This window comes from Chlamydotis macqueenii, chromosome 12 (genome assembly GCF_036417535.1).
Source record: "Chlamydotis macqueenii isolate bChlMac1 chromosome 12, bChlMac1.mat, whole genome shotgun sequence".
NCBI lineage: Eukaryota > Metazoa > Chordata > Aves > Otidiformes > Otididae > Chlamydotis > Chlamydotis macqueenii.
In genome coordinates this window covers 14699393-14719574 of record NC_141567.1, presented here as the reverse complement: position 1 = coordinate 14719574, position 20182 = coordinate 14699393, and the positions used below count along the sequence as shown (strand labels likewise).

General features: G+C 47.5%; 1 protein-coding gene across 1 annotated transcript in view; it reads left to right on the top strand.

Moving 5' to 3' along the window:
* Positions 1-242: 242 nt before the first annotated feature.
* ALPK3 (alpha kinase 3) overlaps positions 243-20182 on the top strand; it is a 32954-nt gene continuing 13014 nt past the window's right edge. The window contains exons 1-3 of the mRNA XM_086757123.1: positions 243-454; positions 12919-13040; positions 19539-19656. Coding sequence (XP_086613249.1) covers positions 243-454; positions 12919-13040; positions 19539-19656 — 452 coding nt within the window. The remainder of the gene's footprint in view (positions 455-12918; positions 13041-19538; positions 19657-20182) is intronic.

Genomic DNA, 20182 nt, shown 5'->3' with positions numbered 1-20182 from the left:
TAAAAATAAATAAAATGCCATTTCTCCCAAAAAGATTTACTAGAGATGATGGAAGGAGGTGGAAGCAGGTGGAAGGAGGCGGAGGCCGAGGAGCCAGGCCCCCGAGAGGCCGAGGAGCCAGACTCCGGGGCAGGCCAGTCCCCGGCCCCGGCCCCGGGGAGGCCGGGCCCGGCCGGGCCGCGTCGGCCGCGTCACGTCGCCACCGCCCCCGAGTGACAGCGGCATGTGCGGGGCGGCTATAAATGCCGGCGGTGACGGACAGGGCGGGCAGCGGCGGCTGGGGCAGGGGCAGCCGCAGCCCGGCCGCCGCCATGGGCTCCCCCAGCCGGGCCGTCGCCGGCCTTTACGGGAGGGGAACGGAGAGCATCGAGGGGGCGGAGGAGGCCGAGAAGGCGGCCTGGATCGCCCGGCCCGACCGTCGCAGTTACCTGCTGGCCATCCGTCCCCAGAACAGGTGAGGGGGCCGGGGCCCGGGGGAAGGGGCTGGTGCCAGGCGAGTGTCCCCCTGCCCAGCTGCCGCCATGGGCCTTGGGACGGGGACGTGGCCTGCAGGTGACATTGCAGAGGCAGGCGTGGGCCGAGGCGCAGGGGAAGTGTGGAGAAGCTGGAGGGGAGGCGGGAGGGGAGCAGGCTGGCGGCCTCCCAAACCGTAAGGCAATACCCCGGCCCCCAACCAACCGAGGTGACAGCCGAGCTGGGAGCGTCATGGCCACCTGGGCCTTTCCCACCCCGGAGATCTCCAGGGTGGAAAAACCAAGCCGTGGCTTGTGCTCGCCAAAGCAGCTTGTTTGCTGGGGGCCTGCCTCTTGCTTCCCAGAAAAGGGATGTGGGTTTTTTTTGCGGTTGTTGCTGGGGCAGCGGTTGTCAGAGTCACACATCATTTTATAGAGGGGCAGGTGTGCTAAGTCAACTGCCGTGCTGTAAAATCCTGATGGACACGAGCTTCTGCATCCCTGGAGTTAAACTTGCGTACAGGATACTGTGCTGACCTTCCTGCCTTCATTGTAGTGAAGCGGCTTGTGTTATCGACACCAGACTCCGAGCAAGGGGCCCGCTGCGCGTGTGCTTTATCTTATTGCCAAAAAGGCATTTCTACAATGTAGATAGGGGCCGAGCAGTGATGAGAACAGCATTCCTGGGTCAAAAATGGCCTTAGGCAGGGGGTCTGTGGTAGGAATAATGCTTTGTTCACATGGGAGAAAGAATGATAAACATGTTGTCAACTGAGACTGGCTAAGGTTAGCAAATACAAGGCAACGTGCCAGCAAAGGCAAAGTTGTTGGTAATTGTGTTTGTCGTTCAAAATAAAGCCTATAAATTACTTTGAATTCACTAGAAACACTCTTCAGTCTGTAAGCTCTTGAAATGAATGTGCCTCTTCACTGTTGATGATTTCTAAATAATCCATTTCCAGTGTGTCAAGGATTGATGCCTCAAAGAATCTGAGATTCGTAGAAATAAATGTAAGACCAAAAGAGATAACAATGTACTGCCTGGAAGTCAGATGTTAAAACTGGGGTAATGCCAAAGTTAAGTAGCCTTAATTCAGTTCCTTGTGCTTGTATAGTAGCGTATGATCTAATTTAAGTCTATCTGCATATCGTGGCATCTTCAGTACCGACAAACGCCCATACAGCATCCACAACGAATCTGTGACCTCAGACCATACCATGCGAATGAAATCTGTAATCAAGTCCAATGATTCCATTCTACGAATTACAAGTAGAGAGAGCCTTTCATGAATAAGACGTTGAGGTGTTTTGGTTGCCCATAGCTTGCCTCCTGAGTATGTTCAAATTGCAGCATTAATCAGTTTAGCCATCAAGGAGGGTTTGTCAGTCCTGCAAGCAATACCTTCGATGTTCCCAGCCGACTTCCCGAAACTGCAGAAGTTTCACTCAAAGCTGCTAAGGAAGGCGCAGAGCGGTGTAGCGCTCACATGAAGTGAGCCTGGTATCCTCTGGCTGGGTCAGCACTGCAGCTCAGGCACAGTAAATCCAGGCTGTGTCTGGAAAGGTCTTGGCCATGAGCACCCTGAACTTGTCAGGCTAGTGCTACGGGTGGGTGCATCCCAGTTTCCATCCATGGGAGCCTAATGCGTTTGCAGGCAAAGCGACACTGTACTGCCACACTGAAATCACCAAGGCATTAGTTTTCCACAAATTGTCCAATCTCCTTTTCAACCCCCTTATGTACGTGGCCATCAAAGTCTATGACAAGGTAATTTCATTTTACCCGTTAACTTCAGTGGTTGCCCCTTCTGTTATAAGAAGCAGTGAATAAATATTCACTAAATAGCAAAACTGACCTTTCTGTGTGTTCGTGACACCCTCGAGTTTCTCTAATGAATAAAGGAGGAGTAATATAAAAGTCTCGTTCCCTGCACAGCCCTGGGTGCACCTCAAAGTGCTGGAGATTGAGCCAGGATGTGTGGAAGCTGTGTTGTTGTCTATGGTGCAGTGCAAGGGCTTGAATGGAGTGAGGCTTTTTGTCCTGTAATTAAATAATGTATCATAACAATTCTGGAGAGCAAGTGAGTAGAATGGTGTAGCAAGAAGACTTGCAGAAAGCAATTAGGAGTTTAATTAAATCCAGGAACATCTGGAGAGCTTGCCTGGGAGAACTTGAAAAGCGAAATGAGCGACATGCATAACAGCAGATAACATTCCGGAGTTCTTTTTAACGCAGAAGGTATTTGAATGTGGTGAGTTTGGAGCTAACAAAAGTACACAAGTGACACAGACACAGAGTTGCAGTGGGAGGCTGCTGTGGTGGTTAGAAAGCAAAAATGGATATTTTGATATGAAGAAAGTGTGGGTTTTTTCAGGCTTCTCCTTTTCTTTCTTTGTATGTATTTGTCAAGTGCATTTAACCAAAATATTTGCCTGCTGTCTTCACCCGTTCTTAAAGCTGTAGAAAGTGGAGCAACATGACAGAGGTACTTACAGACATGGAAATACCTTTATGAAAAGAAACTGAGGCTGGGAATCCCTTCTTCTGGGGTGACTCATGAATGTTTCACCTATGTGCTTGAATTCATGATCCATGTAAGTCTGGATCGTCTTACTTGGTCTCCCTAATCCTATAGGAGGCAAAGGATGTTGTGTAAATTGAAGGATACTATTTCAGAAACCAGTACACTTTTTTTCCCCCCTGTGTTTTTTTAACTTGTAGAATTTGTCAGAGGTGGTGCTGCAGGGGCCAAAAGGATAGAGGTGTTGAAAATGGCCGTAGAGAGAACATCTTTCCTTTATTAAACAGAGTAGTAGTCAGGATATTTACGTTTTTTGCCCTTAGGAACTGGCCTTTAGGAAAAATCTTCCTTGTGAGCAGATGGCTCAGTGACAGGAGATTCCTGACTTTCCTTTGTTGGTCTTTTAACATACCTGATAACAGACAATGTGAGGAGCAGCTCATGGTCATGGTGACTTGCCTTCTGCCCTCACAGCTGACAGGACTTTTATTTTGGGATAGGTTTTGTTTTTTTTTTTTAAACTTTTTGTCTTAAAGCACTTGACTATAAGTACTTCACAAAGTGAGACGAGAAGCTGTCAGTCCTATCCAGAGTCTAACTTAGCTACATTTGTGGAGCACAACTTCAAGATGTCTCTTTAGGTCTCCTTTTTGTAAGAACTAGCTGAGTCTGGAGAATGTCTTGTGCAGAGAGATGCAATTTTATGTAAAATCTTATGGCAGAGGCTTCATCTGAGTCCTAGGCAAACTCCTCTGCTGGAAGTGATCTGCACCTCTCATCTAATGCAGATGTCTGCTCCTCGATCTCGTTACAGCGTTGCCTCCTTGCTTAAATATCTTTCTACTGTCATAGCTTCATCATATGCAGATATTTTTAGAGTAGAGTGACATTGCCTCTGATCTTTTCTTGGACGGCTCTCTCTGGTTGTGGTGGCAGTTGAGCTCAGGAGAGTGCTTTGCCACCTGGCTTTTCTGGCTAGAAACCATTCCCAATCTTGTACCTCTTGCTTTGCACATAATATCAAATGAAGGAGAAAGATCTGTTACTATAATAAAGTGAGCTGAAAACACAGGAGTGCTTAGTTCCTGAAAAGCATGTTCAGCTTTCTTTGTTTAGAGGAGTTCCCTCTTCAGCAGTTGGGCACCTGTAACTTCTTACGGGACCTTGCTTTTGACAAGAAGTGGTGTAAATCCCTGATAAGAAACCAGCTGTGGCATCTGAGGGAGTTAGTGCATCCATCTTGTCTGACAGAAACATCCCAAACTCTGAGAAGAGGCATCCAATACACACTTGAAAGGCAAACATAAAGGCATTGGTGTGTTCATCTCCAGGGTCTCTAGAGTAGAGATGTCTTTTTCCTGTTGGTGTAATTGTCTGCACAGTAGTGCCCTGTTTGAGTGGGGCTCCTTGCCAGTTGTGCACAGTGAATAAAAATCCCAAGCTGCATTTTGCAGCCCCCTTTCTAAAGTCTCCTGTCCATATCTCTTAGAACATTAAGCAGAGCTGAAATATGTAGGCTGATGAGCCAATAACCTAGGCTGGAAGATCAAGATATGGACCTGGACAAACAGTGCCCTCAGGACCACTGTTAAAATACAGAATATATCACGTGTGAACTTTGCTCTTCTCTGGAAACCTCATAAATGGAAACATTTCCCAGGCCTGGGATCCTATCTGATTGTGTGGAGGGGAGAGTGTGGTCTTCTCTGAACCTCTGCCACAGCAGAGGCAGCTTCCAGGAGATGGAATTAAAACCTCCTCAATCCTGACTCTGTTTCAGCAAGAGGAGCAGGTCTCGGGTGAATGAAGCTGTTATCTCACAGCGACTCAATCTCACCATTCACAGCATCGCCTGGTCCAAGAAGAGGAAGGCAGAGGAGCTGTTACAAACAATTGAGTATTTTCATCCTGCTTCTTTTGTAACCCACAGCCATAAAAATCTTCTATGCAGAATGAGTTGCCAGGAAGGTGTCAACTTGCCTAGGCATCTCGTTGTCCAATTTTGCTTTTCTTCCTTCTCTCCATTCTCATTCCTCGATCCCTTTCACCTAGCTACCTGTTTAATTTGGACCGTAAAGGCAGCAATAATTCAGAGTTAGAATACACAGATCTGAACTCTCTTCAGAGAGTTGCAGAGGCTAATAGAGGAACATGTAACTTAATTTATTGTTTTCCACCTTCTCTGTTAATGAAATCTAGCTCTAAATTGTTACATGTAAGTCCATGTTCATCTTAGCTCAAAGCAAATTACCTGCGGAAAAACCGCCGTATTTCTCCAGCTCCGACATTGATTCGTTCCGTGACCTTGACAAGGAAAGACTCAATACATCCATTTTCCAGTCTGTGAAATAACAATGTGTCTTGTACAGCTCCATAGCACTCACAGCTGCTTTATCGCAGCAGTGCTGATAATTACTGCCATGGTATATGAAACACAAACACACCCGTTCTGTGTGTGCATGAAGTGCTTGATAAGAAGCAGGATACATGGCAGGAAAGAGGTGTTAAGCATAACCATATGTACATGAAAGTTTCATTGTTGTCTTTTAAACGTTGAAAATGGCTGGCTTCTGACAGGTGAAGAGACGGAGTGGCTTGTATTTGTCTCAAGTAGTATTAACCTTGGAGGCAGAGAAGTTCATATGAAATCTTATACTTGGAAGTCTGCATGTGCAAAACATGCCCAATAATGTCACGGGTCAGGGTGCCAGCAGGAGGGAGTGTCTGCAGGGGACCGCCAGGGCCATCCCTCTGTCCTGCTCCCGGGAGGGAAGGGCTGCCCTGTTTTCGCTGGGTTCTTCTGAGGAGCTTTTGTGCAATGCTGTTTCCTTCAAAACAAAACTCGGAGGTCTCAGCTTTGCTGTCATTGACACATTTTGCTGTTTGCTTGCTGTGCTGGATAGCTTGTGTGACTCAGTTTTCGTGCTGTGGAAGAGCACTGAAATATATTAATGACTGTTTCAGCTCAAGCAGATCAAGTCATGTACTTGTACATGTGAGGATGGAGCCACCGTGAAGCCTATTTCAGGGTCTCCTGAGCTCTTGTTGACTTCCATGTGAGGATATGGACTGGAAAGAGAAAGATTTCTTTTTCTTGGGAAGAAGATACAGAAAGAGGAGAATTTCACGCAGCAATTGCATGAGAGGGCTTGGAAAAAGCACTGGATTTAAAATCCATGTTTTTCAAGCAGTTAACTTGTGGGGTGATGTACGAGCCTAGGCCATCAACTTTAGCAATATTTTTAGTGATTAAAAAAAGTCAGTCTGGTTGACAGTTCTGCCTCCTGCCCTTGCAGCAAGACTGAAATTTGGCAAGTGCATGAAAAATGGGGAAGACTGTCTTTACTTCTGAAGAAAATTATGAGTAGTTGAAGGGCCAAAGCCTTCAAGTAAATGATAGATGTCCAAAGGAGTTTGAAACCATCTGATGAAACTGAATTTAAAGAAGAATTGAGACTGGTAGAAGGTACATAGTAGAGGAGTATAATTCTCAGGATTGAGTGTAACGGCAGTTAATAACCAAACCTGTATTTTCAGGGCTAGCTTTTAACAAGTTATGCTTCACTTCATAGATGTGAGACACCTGAGGAGACTTCCTCCCACTGATGCCAGACATGCCTGTAGCAAACCTCTCTGAACTCCTCCAGTAGAGAGAAACCAGTACCTTTAAACCTCAATTCACCTGTTTTAGATGTGTTCCTCAGGATAAGTGTTTGTCTTCATCCAGTAACTATAATGGCCCCAAGCTTGCTCGGGAGACACACATCTGGTGCCAGTGCTGCATTTCATTAGCAGAGCCCTCTATTGTGTGCACTAACAAGTCTCTGGAGAGCTGAGGACACAGACAATCCAATCCCAAAGCATACCAGACTAGGCAGGCTGGGGTGTCTATCATGCCTTGCTCAGGAGTCCGACGTTTCCAACTGGATAGATTTGGTTTAGAGTCTGATGTAGTTATGCTGTCGCAGCTCTGTGCGGGTATGCTGTGAATGTAATTAAAATTAAGTGAAATGCCAGCTGCCTGCAGGCAGGGCTGTTCTGGCTGAAGCGTTCGGAATTTGATCTTGCTCTCTCTGGGCTTAAATCTCTAGTCTGTAAAGCAAATTTTGCTTGGTCCCTTAGCATATTGAGGTTAAACTTTAGTTAATATGTAGATCTTTGTACTGATGGCCTTTTTCTTTTGATAATATCAAGGCTCTGCAAGAGACCCTCAATCCAGTATTCAGCACTGTGTTTCAGGATGTGCAGGGAATAAAGCCCAGGTTGTGTGCTTGACGCTGGAGATTAAAAAAAGTACTCAAGATGCTCTCTGTTTCATCACATTCATGAGCACAAAGGGCTCGTGACACAGGCACCCTTCATTCTGGCTCTTGCTATTTGGGTGATTTGCTTTATGTCCAAGACAAGACACCTTCCCATTTGTCTTATGCAAGAAAGCATGATTAAAACCACACTTGTGCCTACACTAGTGCTCTCCAGCAAGCGTTTTAGGATCTTCACCACCAGCTCGTGAAGCGATGCCCACATCCTTAGTATTCCTGAAGGCCAAAAGGACATTTTTCCTTTGCAGTGGTTTGCAAAATGGTTTTGGGTTCCTTTGCTGCTGAAAAGCTGGGAGGTGAGACATAATTCCTACTTATGCCTGTGAGTTGTGCTTCCAGCTGGACAGAGCTGCCTGGGGTTACCGCAAGGACACAGTGCGTCGGTGCTGCTGCCCCTGAGATCAACTGGGGTGGCAGTGCTTGGGAGGGTTGTGTGGAGGAAGAAGCTCCATCCCCTTGGGAGGTCAGGACAGGGCGAGAACAGCTGGAGGTGAAATTAGAGCTCACTAAGCTGTTAGGGTGGCTGGGAGTGGTGAGGACAAGGTGACATGCTGGTCAGTAAGGCAGGTACTGCCTTGCAGTGCTGGAAAGGATATGGGGCTCAAAGGATGCGGGGCCCAGCTTGAATGACAAAGTTCCTCTGTCTGACTTCTCCCATGGGCCAGCACAGCGCATACAAGATGGATTGAGTGGCTGATCCTCAGCCTGTTATGGTTAGCATTTGATTTTTCCAGCTGGATAACGCCTGATCTGCTCATCCTCTGGCTGTGTGAACAGCAGTTGGCACTGGGGAGGGATCAGGATCGCGTGGCTGGGGGTGGACAGAGTGCTGCCAAAAGGGCAAGCGTCACCCACGTTTGTTGAGTTGAAGATGCTCCTGAATGACTATCTAAAACATCTTCTGTCTTTGCTCTCCTGATCTGAAGAAGAGGAGTCAGTGAGCTCTTCAGAGTGCTGCGTTTTTTTTCCCAATGAAAATATGCAGTTATCTGTGTGAAGTGTCAGGCCTTCAAGCTGAACTACATTTTAACTTACTATTCGCATGGAGATTTTCTCTCCACAGGTGGAAGTGCTACATCGTTGGCAGAAGCAGTTTTCAGAGACCCTCTGTGGTCATTTTTAGGGCAAGACTTGAAGTCCGGCTGACTCCTGTGTGATTGGGACTTGCACAGAGCCTGGACGTGGTCAGTTGGGTAGGAGACCTGATGAGGTGCACCCTTCTGGGTTCTTCATGTTGTCTTCTGTAGCATCATCATAAAGCATTGAAGTTCGATTGTTCACTGGTGGTCTTCAGTGCACAAGGCTGCAAAGTTTGATCTGTCTGCATGTAGTGATGTGGGACTTCTTACGTCCCAAAGGGGATGGTCTGCACTGCGTCACTTCTGAGGCCATATGGTGAGGTTGTTGTGTAGGCATAACTAACGTGTATCTCAGTGTGATTAAATAGCTGAGCTTATGCACTGTGTACTGGCTGGTACCTAGTTAGTTTTAGGTTTTTGATTGCCATCTGGGTGAGCTCAGCGTCTGAGGACTGCTCCTGACTGCTGTGGGTCAAAGCCAAGAGGTGTTTTCCTACAGCCTGCAAGGGGCTGCTGCCACAAAATGGTGATGTGGCCTTTTGGCTCGAATGTGAGTCCTTGAAGAAACTTCTTTGGGAGAGCTGATGGCCGCTGGTAAGTAGCTCATTTGGATGTCCCTTGTGTAGGACTTGGGTGTTTGATTTTGTTCCCTGAACTGGTTAATGTTATAACATGTTCCTGCAAAGAAAGCAAAACCTGTAGATTCTTCTAAAGTCTACTTCTTTTATTTTATTTTAATTTTTTTGCCAGACCTTAGTGATTTGATTGGCAAGCTGGAAAGCAATGCATAGTGACCAGAGAGTTTTCAGCTTCTCCAGAGAGCTGTCCCTGGGAGCGCAGAGCTCAGGTCACCTGCTTGCCGGCAGAGAAGTGGGCTTGCAGCGGTCTGTACTCCTGCCTGCGGTTTAATCGAACATCTCCCGGAGTGGAGTTGCCTGCTTTGAGCACAGCGCTGCGGATGGTGCATGGAAGGCTCAGGTGCTGCTTCTTGGAAACCTACTTGTACAGATGTCCTTACACTTATTCTCTGCAGTTAATGACCGTTTCATTTTTACAGCCTTTCGTTTCAATTGACAATGTGGCTTGCTCGTCCTGGCAGTCAGCCTGAGTGAGGCAGCTGTACCTTCTTTTAATAGGAACTCTGACCTGTGCAAAACGACTCATCATTAATACATCTCTGTAATGGTTTGTTTATTTCAGCTCCTTTCCATGCTTCTCTGTCTAATGGTTTTTATGCTGTTTTTTGCTTAGCTTATCAAGCAGCAGATTCTCTCTCTCCAGTTTAGGAAGGTAAAACTACATTGCATTAAACTGCTCTGACCACACACTTTGCACACTTTGCTGAATCTGACTGCACATGATTAATCTGTAATGCTTTGGTACTAATTAATTAGTAGAGAGCCCTGAAGTAATCTAACAGCCTTATTCTGCATGATTGGAGCCCTAATACTTGCTTGAACTGCAGACAGAAAAGTGAATGTTCATTGTAATTCCTGATAAAGTGTAAGAAATATTCCTCTTTCTTAGCCAAAGGATGAGTGTTCAGCTACTTCTTGATATTAAAGTGAGACTTCCATACAGAGATGTTTAAAAATCAGATGAGCCTGCCCTAAGAGTTTCAAAGAATAAATTTGCTTCTCCCCCTGCCATTTCTTGCTTTATTTTGAAGATCTTCATTCATTTGGACTCTGCCCTGAAATGCACTTGTAGGGCTGTACTTTGCCTCTGTGTGATAACACACTTGTAAGTCTGCTGGCATTACTGGTTTGCTGCAGAAGCAGGTAGAGGAATGACGGTGGAGGGAAAGGCCTCTCCGGAACATCCCTATAGCTGTGGGACTGCTAACCAAAAAGTCAGGAAAAGAAAATAATGATAAAGAGGAATCTCAAATCTAATTTTCCTGCAGGCTGCTTTTGTATGGAAATCCCTCTTTAATGTAAAAAGGCTACTGAATTGCTGGTGTCCTCTTCCGAGGCTCCAGGGCTTTTTCTGCAGCAAAGATGCAGCTTCAGCAAGGCCCGGAGGAAGAGCGGCTGCCACCTTGTATCAGATTTCTTGAATGCTCTGTATTACTGGTTTAGAAAGCAATTTGAATTGGACAAGTCTGGTTGCAGCTAGAGTGAATCAGCTGAGAGCCCCACAGTGCTACAGTCTCTAAAACCTCCCTGTGACTAATGCAGTGGTTTCTTTGAAAGATTAAATAGACCTTCCAGGGCTTCCTGCCAAGTGTACGTTGGGCAAGTCTCCTCTAATTCATCTGCTGTGCCTGTGGAGCCCCCAGCTTCTGGGGATGCTGCTTTCCTAAACCATTCAGTAGCCTTTGCTTATTTCACCTGACTGTGGGATTTGCACTGAATGGACCAGACTTATTCCTGGGGCTGCCTGCTGATATCGATGGCATGGTACTGGGATTAAACGTGATCCCGAGTGTCACTCTGTGTGTGTCACTTTTTTTAATATGCTGATCTGGTTGCTCTCCTGCTGGGGTAAGAAATGTTCACTGATGCTTGGGAAGTTCATTATGTGGATCTAAAAGGCATTTACTGGTCTAGGGCTGGGGATCTGTATGGAAGGGACCATCAAAACCCCACCAGTAACTACCTTGGTACTGGATTGTCTGCTTTGCTCTTCGGAAATGAGAGTTTTTTATCCTGGGGTTGGAGTATGGGAAGGTTTCTCTGCTTTGAAACACCTGTTGGCTCCCACAGCCCTTTCCTGACCCTGCAGTTGTGTGAAGAGTTGCTTGCCAGGACCAGTCTCCTGGGGACCATTGATTTCCACTGAAAAGAGTCTGAGCTGTGGCATTTGTTATTTTTACCCCATCCCACGTGTGTGTTTGGATATAGACAGTGCTTATAACCCTCGTTCAGTAGATGAGTCAGGTTTGCAGCAGCCCCAGCTGCCCCTGTCCTGTACCCTTACCTAACACAAAGTGCCTGGGAGCTAGATGAGACTCCTGCTGCATCCCAGTTGTTTGTTGCTCAAGAATTCCTCTCCCTGCATCTCTTACAAACCCATTCTAGCAGGAAGTGAGAGTGAAAATCATAGCACTGTAGCCTCCAGGTAAGTTTTCTGGGTGGATGAAACCAGGCAGTTGCTGTGGCTGGAGCTGTGCTGGCACCTTCGGCCATGCGTGTGGTTCAGTCCCTGATGCAGAGCCCGTCAGTGCATCTGCCTTTGCTGGGTTCATACTAAATGTGGGGGTTTTTTTTGTTTTTCCTGAACAAGTCTGCTTCCTCAGCAGGTAGAGCAGCACCAGCATCATGCCTGCAAGCCGGGGGCTGCTTGTGAGGCCAGGGCCCCCCTTGTGGAGTCCTCACCACGTGCTATGAGCCCTTCTGCTCGTGGTGGAGCTGTGTCAGGAATGGTTTGGGGGTTTGTTCCACGTCTTGCATGTCTCTAGCAGCTGGTCACTTGTTTAAGGAATGTCTTTCACTGCTGGAAATTGTTTAAGTTGAGCTGCCAACTACCAATTCTTTTGCAATATTTGCTGTTTCTCCTAAGATCCTTGCACTTGAGACCTTGGAGTCCTCTCTTCTAGTATGAATGTGTAGTGCTTTAATTGCGCAGGGAAAAATGAAAGAAGAAGCTCTTCTCTTCGAAGAGTCCCAGAGCACTGTCCAAATGAAGACCCAACTTGGAATGAAATAATTTTCCTTTACTTAAGAAAGCCCAGATCTTCTGGGGCCTCTCTTGGTGATGCTTCAACAGGGTTGGCAGTACTGTATGAGTATGCTGATTTGTTGCTATCATTGAACAGTGCTTAAATGACTGGAGAATGTAAGGTCCATTTTTGAGCTTTAGAGATTGCACTGTTTGGATATTTCTGGCTATTTGGGGGTTGCAGCCTGACCTTTGAGGTCTGTGCCTGAACTCACGTAGTACGTAGTGTGAGTGCCTAGCTGCAGCGGTGAGAGGTTAAACAGGGAACGGATGTCAGCTTCACATATAATTCCTGAGCTCAAAAAGCTGCAAGGCAGGCTCAGGGTCTCCTTCAGTCCCCACAGCAGGCAGCTTTTCTTAATTCCAAGCTTTCAAAGAGTGCTGTTGTGTTCAGAAGGCACGTTCAGTTCACACTTGGCCTGAATTACAATGTGAAGTCTTCACATAAAAAGTCAAATCCCAGAGAACAGAACAACACTTGAAACACTGATGGTTCAGTACTGGGAATGTGAAGCTGACTTTGTTAGAGTTTTGCTTTGAGCCTGCTGATTGATCAAAGAAATGTTTGGGTGGAATCAAGCACTAAAATGGTTCTTGGCATTCATTACACACCCCCCCCCCCCCCCCCTAGCCATAAGGGCTAAGACAAAGGGAACATCTCCCAAATGACACTTTAAAGTGACTCATCTTAGGAGTGAAAAAAACAGTCAAATACCCTGACAATGGACTGGACTTGTGAACGACCTAGTGTAGGGATGATGGGAGGGAAGGAGGGCACTTGCAACAAGAATTCAGGCTTCTGAGAAGATATAGGAAGGGAAGCCTTTGATTTTTTTTTCTAGTACTTTGATCTCTAAGAACTGCTTCTTGAATCTTCCAGGAGCACCTTCTGCGCAATCATTTCTCAGCTGACGGAGGAAACCCAGCCACTATTTGAAACCACTATCAAATCCCGTTCTGTATCCGAGGACTCTGATGCTAAATTCACGTGCATAGTGACAGGTAACAGTGTCTTCAGTGAATAACCTGGTCCTGCCTCACTTGCTGGACATGCGCTGGTTAAACTCTAGAGCAAGTGATAACAAGGCAACACATTAACAAGTCTGTGTTGTGAGGCTGCCAAGTAAAGATTCAGCAATTGCATGATGATTTCAGCATTAATTTAAAAGGGGGGGGGAAGCTTGAGATTGTAAAGAGGCAAAGGCATAACCCAGCACCTCAAACAAGGCAAATTAAAGACCAGAAAATTGAATATGCTGGTCACTGGGCCAACTACATTTTATTGTCCTAATCTCTGCTAATCCTGGACTCCATAACTCAGGAATGTGCAGTTTTGAAGACTAAAGCTATCATACTGGAGCCAACTCGGGCTCTCTTTACTGGCTGTAGATGGTTAGAGTGGAGCTGCGTTTGCATCAGTGATAAACTTCTGTGTTTGTCAACGTCTGAAATAAAAGCTGGTTTCTCCTCAGTGAGCTAAAATCTAACCTTGGGCAGGAAGGGATTAGGCCAGTAAGAGGGGACGGGGGAGGTTGAAAAAGAGGGCATTGTGGTGATGTGACATGGCAGAGCATTGGTGCAAAGGCAAGTGGCTCCTTTGCTGATGAGCTTTTGTCTTTTAAACATGGAGACTCTAAAACTTCTTTTTTTTTTTCTGTAGTATGTACTTGTTTGCAACTCTGTGAACTCTGTTACTCCTTCCTGATGTTGGCCATGTTATTTATTCTGACAGGTTACTCAGTGAGAGACATTAAACAAGTTTGTAAGTTTTGGAAAGAGGAGGGTCTCTCCAGTGAGCTTCTTAGTCACAAGGACCAAGACTTTACTCAGATTTAGGAAGTCTAGTTTGCCATTAGAAACATGCTGTAAATAAGCCGTGCACCAGGAAACACAGACTGAGACCTGAGAGCTGCTGGGTTTAAATTCTTGGCTCTTCTCTTATGGATTAACTTGTTTTATAGGTCTGACTTTCTGAACTTGCAGGGATACAACTGATATATTGATTTTATTGACACTTAACTTCAGCAGACCACTTCCTGCTTCTAGGGCAAAAGGAGGCTGCTAGGGAGATACCTCCAAGCCATGCCTCTCAGTGATTTGTGAGAAGAGCTTTCCCAATTAAAGTTTTCTAAAAGCTTGATATATTGTATAGTAGCATGGGACTCACTATTCTGCAAGCCGTGAGCGTCAGAGGTCAAAAAATGAGTAATGTTTAGATACACTAGGAAATCCCAAGAGCAGATATAATTATTTCTTCTATCTCCCCTTGCTGCACACTGTAGAAGTGCTGCAGATCCAGAGCGTGACTGCCTACTGCAAGGACATGGGGTAGCACTGCTTTCCCTGTTAGAATTTCTTGCCCTTTTTAAAGTACCTAGTCCTGGCTTCTCTCACTGGCTTAAGTCTTCATCAACTGTGCCTCGAGGTTGACAGTTCCCTCTAACATAATTAGGTGACCAGAGTGGAACCAGCTCAGTCCCACTGCTGTGGCTGGAGTCCAGGGACGCTTTGGTTCATAGACCTGCAGGAGGCAAAGGGCAGACTGTCAGCCACTCCTGTTTTGACTCTAAAGCCTCAAATATGGATACATGACCTACAATAACATTTTAATACTTTCTTTTTTTCTGCTTCTTGACCAATAATGAGAGTTACAGGGTAGTTCCACATCTGTGAATACGAGTGACTTGCTGGACATGTCCTAGGAAGGGAGGAAGATGGAAGTGTTTGAAGAGCCAGTCTCCAAAATGTGCTGTGTGGTGCAGGCAACAAAAAATCAAGTCAGGCAGAGGCAGACTTCCTAATGCTTCTGGGTGGTTGCACAAACCCTCCTTTCCTCCTGTTGCCTAGTTCTGTCTGCTGCCAGTGTCCCTAGTATGTCTGATTTGATTGTTTTGGGTCAAATCTTGCATCAATTATGACATGTTTTCTTTTTTAGTCAAAATTAGTTCATCCTTTGTTCTCTGAGAGATGTGAATAAGGAAACGAGAACACTTCCATTACTCTGCAGTTTCTTACAGAGCAGAGTGTGCTCCACTTTTCTACACCAAGTGTTTTGCTTGGTGGGTCTGTCCGAACTTCAGGATCTTAAGGATCATCACAGATCCTTCCCAGTGAGTGAATATTGACCTCTTCTCTTCAGAGAGCGGCCCTTATTGGAGGTGCTACTACAAGGATTTTGCAGCTTTTCAGTCATTTCTGTATAGTGTGGACTGAGAAGGAGAGATGTCAGCTGATGAAATGTGGGGCTTGGATGAAGGGGCCTGGATCTGTGTCTGCTTGTTAGGGAAAGAGGTGAGCCAGGAGAGGTGATGAATGGATCTAGCCAAGACCGTTGTATGTCAGTACACAGTATTGCCTGCTGTTGTACAGCTGCCTCTTCAGCGTCGTTTCAGCCCTTTGTAGGCAGGTTCAACCCCTCTGACCTGGTTAATGAAATAATCAGCTCAGGAGCTCGGCCCCATCACTCCCTTCATGGGTCAGTGCTTGTACTGAAGAGTTGTCCAGCCTGGTACCTCTCCCATGCAGGTGCTCAGTCAACGTGGACATCTGCACAAGGTTGAGCAGCAACATCCCCAGAGGGGATGGTAACAAAGCAACGTGCCCAGAAGCAGTCTGGTTTTATTGTAGGGCTACATACAAGGGGCTTGGGCAAGAGAGTTGGGGTAAAGTGAGTAGACAGTTGCGTGCTTAGTGGATGAGGATTTTAATAAGCATGAAGGAGTTCAACTTGTTGCATCCGTGGTGTCCCTCTTAGGGAAATGTTTGAAGGATGAGAGTGAAGTGCTTGGATGGAGGATGTCTGAAGAAATGCAGGGGCTGCAGGAGGGGTGGGTGGATGGGTTTGGGGATGGAATAGTGAGTAGAAGAGCAGAGAGCAGGCTGGTGGGAGATGGGGATACCTGGGTTTGGGGCAGCCAGGGCAAGAGAGGGATGGAGGATGAGCACCTGTCGCAGGCTGGTGGCATGGGGAACTACCGCTCTTAGTGAGTATCTGTCCCTCCTCTCAGCATTGCTGGAAGCCTCATCACCTTCACGTGGTGGGGAGGTTTAAATCCATAATGCCAGAAAGAATGAGATCTTACCATGACTTTTCCTCCCAAAACTATCTGAAGCCCCCACTCCACATAGCTTGTGTAGAGCAGAAACAGAAAACCATGGAGATTATGTGTAATTGTTCTCAACTCTTTCCACCTTCCCAAGTTTCAGAAAACTGTCTCCTCCCCACTGCCGCCCCCGCAAAAAAAATTAAAAAAAGACAGTTGTTTTAAAGAGAGTTTCTTTGGGTGATTTTGGATTGCTGTTGCAAGAACTGTTTTGGATAAGGATACTAAAGCTTTGAAGATTTCTCAGACTGTAACAGCTTTGGAAAAAAAGAATGTTTGATCTAAACCTGACAGTCTCCACAAAAAAAAAAAAATCCTTGCTCAGAAAGGTCTCCTGGATCTTGCAGTGGCTGGCCATCATGCTAGAGTCATGCTGCTGGAAGACATGCTTCCCAAAAAACCTTTTCTAGGCTCGAAGATGCCTGGCGGATGCCTTCCCTCCTCCTCAGGAACACCTGGCACCACTCTGTCTGCAACTGCGGGGCATCACTGGTGGACGCAGGGGACCAGCTGCTGGCAAATCCCTCTCCACACCAGCTGCATGGGGGGTCTGCGGGAGTGACGGGTTTTGGAATGGCCAGTGCCTGATTTATGAATGGCTGCTCTGTCTTGCTACGCGCTTACTGGTGCCCTGCAGCATGGCGATGCCTGCCAGTGAAGCCCTGGGCTCAGCCACCCCGTCCCATCGCAGCAGCTGGGTGAGCTGCGGATGTTGTGGCTGCAGGGGTTCAGCCAGAGCGATGCCTGCCCGCCCCCACTCCCAGACTGGGGAATTTATTTTCTCGGCAGCCTGAAGATAGATGCCTGCAGCGTCAGCAGCAACGGAGCGTGGGGCATGCCAGAGAGCCTTGTCCCTGCACAGGCATCTCTCCATCCCCTGCCTGGCTCTGGTTACAGCCCCTGGGGAGGGATGTCTGGTGTTTGGACAGGCAGCTGGGGCTACTGTTTCTGCGTGGGAGGTGGGAAGACTTTCCCTCTGCCTGTGGGTTTCCAGCCAGCACTTGCCTTTAGCTCCTGTTGCTGCAGGCTGGAGCATGCCGCAGGGGCTAGTCCCTCCTTGCTGGGCTGGTATGGCTTTAGCCCCTGGTAGGGAGCAGGTAGCCTCAAGGACACCAAGTGCTACAGGTCAAAGGGAGTTTAGGCTTAACAGGAGGAAAAGCCTTTCACTGAGGCACTGCACAGCTATAGAAATTGCAGCTCTTTCCGGCAGATGTCAGCTGGGAATGGGAATCAGCTGCAGAGGCCATGGGGGGACATCACAGGGCTTCTCGGAAATGATATGCTTGCAGTTCCCAGAATGAAGTGCTGTGATTGCTGTTCAGAGGGTATTAGGAAAATCTACCTGCCAGCTCCCTGCGTTACAAACCATGGGGGCCTCCTGAAGGTCTCTCCTGCAGAGCAACCCTTGGGAAGAGTAGGATTGCTCTGGGCGAAATGTGACTGTATGAATGTTGTTTTGTTCCTCATCCCTGGAGTAGAAAGAAACCACCACAGGCTCATTCAGCCCAGGGTCCTCCTGCCAAGTACAATCTGGTTTGAAGGGCCAGAACAGCAGCGAAGAGCAGACTGTGACGAGATGGGGACCGAAGGGGAGGTGGAGAGCCTTGCAGGAAGGGCTTCAGGAGAAAATAATGACTTGGCTTCCTGCAGACCAGGAGGAATGAGGCGCTACCAACAGCAGTGAGGATGGAGAGGGTGGATGCCAGGGGCAGTGCAGAGTAAAAGACTTCAGTGAGGAAAGGAAAATAAGAGTAAAATCTGGCCTGCGGGGATGTCTGGGCTATAGGAATGGCTGTTGTTCATGGAGGGGAGTGGGAAAGGAAAATTCTTCTGAGACTATTTCCCCAACTCTGTCTGGTTCCAGTGGGCTAAATCCCTCGAGGAACAAGAGGACACTGGAGAGCCCCAAAAAGCAAGTGGTGGGGACAGGGAGTGTATCAGAAGAGCAGATTGGGGCGAGGGGAACCAAGCAATACATGAGGAGGAAATTTGGCATTTGCTGCTTTTGTGGTCAAAGGCATTTTAAATCGGCCAAAACGAGGGTGAATTCCTGATGAGTCTCTGCTCCTGGTCTTTCAGTCACACTTTGGGACCTTCGTGGGAGCAGGCGTAAGCTGGACTCAGGCGTTGTTACAGACTGCCAGCATCTCTGGCTGGTGCAAGTAGGAGGCTCCTCACCCTGGAGATGAAATGGGTCCTGGTGAGCCCAACCTGTGGGTTGGCAGCTGGGAAGTATCTGGGATAAGTAGCTAGTGCCCTGTCCCTGCCCTCTCTCTATTTCAGAGCCACCAAGTCCAGACACTTTGGATATTCCTGGAGAGCCCTCACTGGCCCTGTGCCAGGGCTGTCCATGAGAGCTGACCCCCACTGCGTTTGGGGTTGTGGGGGGGTGGTGGGGAGACCCTTGGGGACTAGTGGAGGGGAGCAGCATCCCGAATGCCTTCACTTCGGCAGCGTGGAAAGGCAGCAGGGGCATTTGGAGGAGATGAGTTTCAGATATCTACCTTGGGGCTTCAAACAACTGTAGAGGGCATTGACTTAAGCAGAGGCATGATGTGATCATTGAAACTTTTATCCCATGCCCTTAGGGTCAGCTTGGCTGTGCCGGGAACCCTGTGTGAAGTATGGGAACCAATGCTGGCCACTGACTGGAGCAGTTTTCTCCTGAAAACTGCTCTTATTCTGAGCTAGAGCTGCTGTCAGTGGGAGATGGGGGCTGTGGCTGTGGCTGTGGCTAGTACTAGTCCATGTGGGGCACTCATGCTGATCCACCACCACTGCCAGTGGCGGGGAGCGTGGCTGCGTGCCTGGCCTGCTCGCCAGCCAGTCACACATGTCATGATGTAATTCTACTGAAAAGGCAGGTGACATCTGTTGTCAAGTGACATTTGTAGGACACCAAGCTGGCTGTGATGCAATCAAGGTTGTTTCTGTTCAATGGAAACTTTTGGATCAGTTTACAGGCTGTGACACTTAGTGAAATGCTGTGAGCTCCATGGAGGGGCGAACGCCTGTTTTCTAACCTTAGCCTTAGTCTCATCAAAACATGCCTCTTCGTATAAAAGTGACAATATGCTCACCTTTTCCTCCCAGTGTTACAGGAGACGATCGTGTGATTCACTCCCCTCTGTTCAGGAATGAAGTGCTGGGATTTTTTTCTCAAAAATAGCCCTATTCCTAGGAGTGATAAAAGACTTGGATAAGCCCATCAGGTTTCCACTCACAAAACTTTTTCTGCTCTGTGATTTAAAGAATGCGGTGAGCCCAGAATAACACATATCCTATTCTGCCGGAGTATTTCATTTTGCTATTGATACCTTGTCCCCATAGGAGCAGGTTTGCTGTGCTACTGGTCGCGATGTTTCACACCCTGATGTACCATCTGTCTGCTCCCCAGGATACCCGCAGCCGGAGGTGACGTGGTATAAGGATGATACAGAGATGGACCGGTACTGTGGCTTACCCAAGTACCAGATATTCCGTCATGGAAATCGCCACACCCTGCAGCTGTACAAGTGAGTAAAGAAGCTGAGGAGCGGTTGGATTTGGTGATGGGAGCTCTGAGCATGTTTTCAGTATTTGGAGAAGCTGACTGTCAGCAGTGATCTCCCCCCAGCACCTGTGCTGGCCACTTCTTCTCCCCATTGTGATGTTCCCAGCTGTGCCTTCTCCTTCAGCTCTTTGCTCTGATGACTCCCTGATCACATCAGTATGAGATCCATTACTGCATCCAGGGTTAGCTGCCATGCTGGAAGCAAAAGGAAGGTCAGGAGAAATTCCTCTCTCTGGGGCCTTCTGGTGCTGGTAGCAGCATGTGCTGTGGCTGCACCAGACAGGAGCTGAGTAGAGGGCTGGATGAAGGTGAATGAAGGGAAAACACTGGCTGCCTCCAGGATGATGGTCCAGTGGATCAGGCAGGACAAGGACAGAAACAGTTCATAGGAGTGTCCTAAGCAGGCACAAAGAGGGGAAAGAGCTGCTGCCCTGTCCTGGGAGGGCCTTTCCTAGCTCTCACATTGAGGTCAGGGAAGAAAAGGGCTC